The 7904-nt window shown below is 36.9% G+C and overlaps 1 protein-coding gene across 16 annotated transcripts in view; it reads right to left on the bottom strand.

The window, feature by feature from the left end:
- Window positions 1-281: 281 nt before the first annotated feature.
- Window positions 282-7904, bottom strand: part of LOC137233656 (collagen alpha-1(XV) chain-like) — a 1316768-nt gene continuing 1309145 nt past the window's right edge. For all 16 annotated transcript variants that reach the window (XM_067756874.1, XM_067756865.1, XM_067756879.1 and 13 more), the window contains one exon: window positions 282-465. In XM_067756874.1, the coding sequence (XP_067612975.1) occupies window positions 282-465 (184 nt within the window). The remainder of the gene's footprint in view (window positions 466-7904) is intronic.

Below are 7904 nucleotides of genomic sequence, written 5' to 3'. Positions count from 1 at the left end.
ATGAGAGTGTTTGGGTAGGCCCCACGTGCATCCTAGTATCTTCTTGTATGCATACAGTGCCACAGCGTTGGTTATAATACCCGAAGTGCATAAGCCCACCGAAAAAAATTACTTTGACACTCATATATAAGGTTATTAACTAGGTAAGAGTGAGAGTTAAGACGCAAATAAAAGTGGAAGTGAAATTGGATCATGAGTGGAAGTTTGAGTTCGAGTGAGAACGGGGTTGAATATGAATATGTATTAAGATCATGTTTTCTTTTTGATTTTGGCAAATAAACTTACCACAATGGATCCGTTAGCACATTTTTACCGCTAAAACTGTAGATACGCGGCGCTTGTGAAAAGAAGCCACCTTGGCCATTGAAAATGCCTTTCCATGAGTTGAATAGAACATCGCCTCTGGTATTTACCACCGGTAGATCACGGTCAGCCGCACGTACAATTGAATCAAGATTTTGCACCCTGTAAAGAATTAAAACGGAATATAAAATTTTGGTAATTATTAAAAAGTCGTAAACGATGGCACCGTAATCATGTTATGTTATGAAGCGAAATACTTTAAACGGGGGTTCAACTTTCCAGATTCTGCTACTCACAAGAAAGGCAGTATTGCGCACTCAACATAAAGCTCAATGCGCAACTAAGGCAAAGTTAAACTTGTTTTGGAGAGCAGGATAGCAGAAGCCAGAATTGGTAATGAATGTAATCCCCCTTTAGTTGTCAGCTAATTTTATCAATTTTTACCCAGTTTGAAGCTTATATCAAACGTCTACTTCATATTGAACTTGCTGCGCAGTACTAACTCTGAAATCAATAGTTTTCGTTAAGGAAATTAACCCATTTTGTCCACCTGTCTACGATATTGAAATAGTGGGCGTGGTTATACTCTACACTATGCACAGTGGTCGGCTCCATAGGCCAAAAAAGAAATATCAGAGTGAAAAGTTTGTCACCAAATATGTCGTTACCCTGCAAAAATCGTTGGATCATGTGGTCCACTGGAGTACTTACCATTATACTCCACTGTAATGCAGCAATGGACCAACTTATGTTTCTACACGAGCATATTGTAAGCTGATCATTGCTCGTTTTTAACAATTGTAATCACTACACGATGTTTATTGGACTGTGGGTACTCCATGGATTTCTCTGATGTAATCCGGAGCTGGAGTATATGGTTCAGTCCTAGGAAATCGCAATGTTAATTGGACCATATTTTTTGTATGAATTGTGGTTAATTTTGGAGAACTCGGTTGGTCCATAGCGAGTACCTCATACATGCATGCATGGAGTACACGCGGTTTTTGCAGGGTAGTATCTCTTATTAGAATATCCTTTTAAAAGGTATATTTGTTTTTGTTTTATTCGAACTGTACTCTTTAAGAATAGCTTCAAAATAAGGTTATGGTATTAGTTGGTTTTTGCAGTGTGAGCAAGTTAAAAATAAAGTGCAAGTTTAAGCTATTTAAAAATACATAAAATATCATTGTATTAAAATAAGTAGAAATAAATATTGAAGTCAAAGGTATTTACTTTATTTTGAAATAATTTTAGTATCTTTAGCTTGTTGTGCTTTTTTTGTTATTTAAAATTTCACCAGTGCCTTAATTATTTGCATATATATTTCAATTTCAGGTAAAGTTTTAGTTGGGTTCCTCACCGATCCTCACGTTCGGCCTTATATATTATTATTAGTAGTCAAAGTTTTAAGATTCTAAGCTGTTAATATCAACTGCCACTTTCTGCCACTAACTAAGTTTTGCGACAGTTTTCTTATAGCGTCACCCTTATAAAGCATTGTCGTATGTTATATGTGCTCACATGCAACATACGATATTATTTTATCCAGTCGAAGATATGCAAATTTAAACTTTTGTGTGTGTTTGTTGTTTTGTTATTGTTATGTATGCAAGATCTTTGAATAACTTTAATTTCTTTATTTAATCCTGTTAAATATTATATTTGCGATAGACACTAAACCGAGTCAATAGCTTTTCGGAATTGTTAATATCATTACATTCCACCATTATCCTATTTAAATTAAACATAGTATCCTGCAAGCAAGCACAACCGAGTATAAAAATACATGCAAACACCATAATTTCGCGATAAGTTGCAAATAGATGCTGTGGTGTTTGTGGCGTCTGCTTCCACGCTTATCGCTATAAATGTGTTATATTTTTTCTTTCTTTTCATTAATATTCGTACATCTGTCAACGACAGAAGCAGAAAAACCCAAAGTAAATTGTGCGCGTTGCGGAAATGAAAAGATGAGGCAAAAAGCAAAAGTGTGGGCATTAAAGTGAAAGATGCCAGTGTTGGAATTAAAGGGATCATAAGAGAAATGGGAAGAAGGGGGATACAAGATGAGGAAATGAAATAAGGATAGGAAGATAAATATTGAGAAGTAAAAGTTGAATATAAAACTTGAAAGAAGAATATGAAACAGCTGTAAATAGCCGAGAAGAGGAAGCAGAAGTGACGGAAAAATATGAAACAAAATTTGTGGCAGGAAAACCAACAAAATTGTAGCATAATTTTAGGTGCTTAAGCTCAATTATATAATTATTTTAATAAGATCAAACAATGATAAGGCTTTTGTTCTCGTGCTACACAAGGTTATGCCAATTTATGCCATTGTGCACAGTGTCGCCTGCATATAATGCGGTTATCTATTGTTTTACTTTAATTGTTCGGTGGAAGTTGCGAGTAATGTTTCGTATGTGCCGCATAACACACTGAAGGAAGCATTCCGTAGTTAACACGGGACAAAACGTGCTTTTGGAATAAGTGTATTGGTGCTGAACCGGATCCCGCGCTGATGGATTGCGTGTCGAGCTATTCAAATAAAATTGCGAGGAGTTGGGAAGGCTCATGCAACAGTTTCTTTGCAAAATCCGGTCGAACGAGTGCACGCCTGGAGATTGGAGGGGCATGCAGAAAACTGCACCAACTGTCGCGTAATCAGCTTTCTTTGTAACGCATATACATAAGGTCCTGTCAAGCGTATTTTGCGGAAGGTTGAAGCCCACTGTTGATCCACTGATTGGACCTTATCAGTGCGGCCTCAGGTCTGATACATCGATTTTAAAACAACAATCGAAAACACGAAAAAGAGCTGCCTATATGTCGCTAAACTAATACGTCTTGCTAAATAAAGAGCAACACTATCAGCTCATTCAGAATTGGGAGGGACCTCTACGGTCCGTTCGAGACTAAACAAAGATTCAGATGGGATGATGGCTTATCGTGCGATTTTTTATTTTGATGCTGCCGATAATTATACTAGCTGCAGAACTTAACCGCTCAGGAAAAATATTTTTTAAGAGCATCTAACTACTGGCGTATGCTGATGATATTGATGTGATCAGCCTAAATGATTGGGTGCCTTCTGTCATCCAACATAGAGTCAGCGCATTTGAGTATTTCTTTTAACTGTTATCTAAGAAGACTCAGCTTTTTGCTGCACCATAGATACTTTGCTTTTGCTCAGACTCTTATTAGAGGGAACACGCTCCACGAAACATATACGTCATCTCTTGCCCTTTGGATTCAAAGATTTCGAAATCTTCTACAACCTCACCCGCTTCTAGCGTGTTGGGATTGTTATTATTACTAGTTAAAAAAAAAATACTTAAAATTTGATTCAAAGTTGACTCAAAATGTTTCACCTGTCACTATGGAATACCCCACAATAAAATGTGCAAAACATTTTACAGTAAAAGACGTGCTGGAGTCAGAATGGAATATTTTAGAATAGTTTTTCAGTGGCTGAAATTTAGGTTAGGTTGAAACTCCAACACACAACTCAGTAGAAGAAGGCCCGTTATGATACCATAAAAAGGATACGAATTATTTAAAATCGCATAATGAAGGGAATCATGAGGATATATGATAGCGCTAAAAGCGATGAGTCCAATTAAGAGTGCAAATGTAGCGGAAATTCAATAAGCTGGAGCAACAGGTGGATCCAAATTCAGAAAAAGCGTGTGAAAGAGAAGAAAGAATGGAGAATTGCTCGGCACTTGGGAGCAGTTGGCGATTCAACTGGTTTTGGACAGTGAGGGATTAGCTTGGAGATATACAAGTAAAGATATACAAGTAAAATAAAGCAGTTCGCTTATAAGAATTTCGTTTCCAGTAGATCCTGGTAATGCAGCCGGTGTAGAATAAGAACAAAAACGATGGAGGCCGAGTAGAGAGGAATGTAAATAAATTTGAAAGATAGATATAAAGACAGAAACTGGAAAAATAATTGGAGTAGAAATTTGGAGTAGGAATAGGTAAAGGGATTGGATTAGGGAAAGGAATAGGAATAGAAGTTGAAATAGGAATATAAAATGGAATAGGAATAGGAGAGGCTATGAAAAAGATACAGGAACAGATTTGGGATAAGGCATAGAAATAGAAAAAGAAAAGGAATAGGAATTTTAATAGATATAGGAATATGAACAAGAATGGGAAAAAGAAAAGAGATAGAAATACGGATTGGAATAGGAATATGAACAGGAATGGGAATGGAAATAGAGAAAGGAACTAGAATGGGAATAGAAATAGGAGTCGGAATAGCAAGAAGAATAGGGAATGAACACGAACAGGAATAGGAACAGAAATAGGAATATGACTTTTAATGGGAATATTAATAGGAATGAGAACTAGAATAGAGATAGGTATGGGAATTGGAATAGGAAAAATAGCATGAGCAGGAACGAGAAAAGAAACAGAAATAGAGTAAGGAATAGGAATATGAACAGGAATGGAAAAAAGGAATAGATATAGGTACATGAATTAGAATAGGAATTGGAATAGGAATGCGAATGGGAAAAGGAATGGGAAGAGGAATAGGGGAAGAAATAGAAGTTGGAATAAGAATAGCAATAAAAACAGTAAATGGAATAGGTATAGAAATAGGAACAGTAATGGGAATAAGAATAGGAATAATAATAGGAAAGAAAAGGGAACAGGAATTTGAATTGAAATAAGAATAGGAACAGGAAAATGAGCAAGAATTGCAATAGGAATATGCACAGGAATGGGAATAGAAATAGAGATAGGAACAGGAATGAAAATTGAAAAAGGAATGGGAAAGAAAAGGGAACGGGAACTAGAATAGAAAGAGGAGTGGGAGTTGGGGATAGAAATGGGAATATCAATAGAAATAGAAACAGAAATAGGAAGAGGAGATGGTTATGAATAGGAACAGGAATAGGTTAAGAATTAGGAACAGGAATAGGAATAGAAAAAAATGGGAATAAGAAATGCAAAAGAACCGGAATAAAAATAGAAATACAAATTGGAACAGGAATATAATAAGGAATGGGAATAGGAATAGAGATTAGAATATAAATTGTAAACGAAATAGGAATTGGAATAGAACTAGAAATAGGTTTAAGATTAGAACTAAGAAGAGAAATAGAAATAGGAATTCGTGGACATATTTGAGTAGAATATTTCAGCCTTTCGAAATCGAAGTCGAAGTGGAATTCGAAACATCTAAACCTCGCTCGCTACTATACATATGTACATACCACATTCCAACCATACTTTCTTCCTGCTCAACTTTTTCGTTCTCTACACTTACCCCACCTCTCATTTTTTTCTACTTACTTATGAGCATTTTCCTCTTTGCATTATAGCTATTCTACTGCTTGCAGCTGCTTGGTGGTTTGGCTCGCCATCGTCTTTTGTTGTGGTTGAGTGAAAATTGTTTTTCCATAGTTTAAAACTTTGCAAGCCATTGCTTTTGTCATTCTTATTACCATTTAAACCATTTGCACCCAGGCTTATGCTCCTCCTCATTATAATCGTTTGCTTTGCGTCTTCTTTCATTTTACGGTACATAGGCGAACTTTTACTTAACCACATTCATTTATTCATTCGCAAATGTGGCAGCCAGCTTTCGCTAGCATCTCTTGCTTTTATTCATATGTTTGCAAGATTAGTGGCGTCCCATAATCCGATTTACAAATACAAACAAACGCACATACAAGCACAACATTTTCCCTGACCTAGCAACCTATTAATGTACCAACAAAATTTACCAACACCCCTCTAAAGTTGATTGCTTGTTTGTGATGATGTCTTTCTGGCTGGCTTGTTATTTGGACTTAACTTTTAATTGCCTGAGAATTTCACTTTCACGTCCTTTCATTGTAAATATGTATGGATTTTTTCTTGCTGTATACTTGTCTTATAAATTATGTTTAATTCAAAGCAACACAAAAATTTAAATTAAAAATAAGAACGAATTTAATTTTGCTTTAGCTGACGTTTTGGTTGGAGCACAAAGTCTTGCAGTGAGCTCTGTGTGTTATATGAGTAAAGAAAGGGAATTGTTCAAATTTAAAAAGTAATAAATAATTTTTTGTCATCACCACATATTAAATTTATGTCGTCAAAAACTTTTTGTCATTGTATGATTATGCACTCAAAAAAAAAAAACAAAAAAAAAAACAAAAAAAAAAAAAAAAATACGAAATGGTTATTGAAATCAGGAAATATCGTAAATTATATTTCGCCACTGAAATCCTTTCCTAGGTCAAGCAAAGTTGAACTGGCTGGTCCTTGAGGACCACAGATATACTGAATGAGTCTATTGTGTTACCAGCAGTTTGCCTCAGCGACCAAACTAAAAACGATATCACAAAACAGGACCTTTCTCATAATATAACTCCTTCTTTTTGGCAAATACAAGAAGCTTTCTACAAACCATACAACTTCTTGCTTCTAGATCTAACAGCTATATTATTCCTGATAGCTACAGTTATAGCCTGCGAGTGTAGGGCACGGGCACAAAACGTGCGCGATCGTTTTCTCCTCTAACCGGAACTCCCTATATCTACTACCACTGACGAGGCCTAATTTAAGAGAATGTGACGCAAGAAGGCAGTGTCTAGTCAGAATATCTATCGTGAGCCTACAATCCCCTCTTTTCAATGATAAGGGAAACTTTTTCGATCCAAGGTTGCAAGACCTGCAAACGATCTTTGACACCGCAGCCCTGCTCTTGGTTCCACGCCTTTCTTGCATGATCATATGTACTCCAAGGATCTGGAAGCTTGTAGGATCTGTTTATTTCCAGATCAGCACAGTCTACAGCTTCCAATACTTTGGACCTATCGGTGTACACGTGTATCTTCTTTTCCTCCACTTTTGCACTCTTGCGCCAACCATCCACTTTATTGTGGCTTTAAGAGCCCCTTCGAAGCGCAGATATGAAATCGGGTAACCTGGTCGCTACTTTGCTATACTACTATGGCCGTATGGCCTGTGCGCATGTCGGTCCAATGAATGACCTTTTTGCAGTTACTAAAGCTATGTTCTTTACAGTGCAGCCATTGGTGTTGTTTTCAGTGATCCCGTAATGCTGAGCTTTGATAGACTGCACACTCCCCCTAATTTTTTGAAATAGGCTATTTTTTGTGTGGCTGTCTTACAAGCAAAATCTCCATAGTATAAGATAGGTTTAACAATTGCTGTAAGTACCCAATGAGACGGAGAGAGGGCATTTCAGCATTTCTTCACATTCATAAAGTGCCGTCCAGGCCCCCTTCACTCTCTCCTAAATGTTCGTCCAGATGATAACTGAAACGTCATCTGCATACGAGGTAAGTTTCACGGGGGCCTACATCGAACCGCTTGAGCGATTGGTTGATAACCAGCGTCCAGAGCAGATGTGACAATATCTCGAACTGCATTGTGCCCCTCTCATCGATTTTTTGGCCTCATACAGCCACATAGCGAAGTAATCTTCCTGCAATTAAGTATGCAGCTAATCCATCTGGTAAGGACCATCCTTAATCACCCATTTGGACACATTGCTGAAAAAGCCGGCAATATGTAGGAAGACTCCTAGGGAGTATTTATTATGCCAAGGCTTTATCTATGTTTATAAATACCCA

The sequence above is a fragment of the Eurosta solidaginis genome, chromosome 5, assembly GCF_040869045.1.
Source record: "Eurosta solidaginis isolate ZX-2024a chromosome 5, ASM4086904v1, whole genome shotgun sequence".
Lineage (NCBI taxonomy): Eukaryota > Metazoa > Arthropoda > Insecta > Diptera > Tephritidae > Eurosta > Eurosta solidaginis.
The sequence above is the reverse complement of the archived record's forward strand: the minus strand, read 5'-3'. Positions and strand labels throughout refer to the sequence as shown.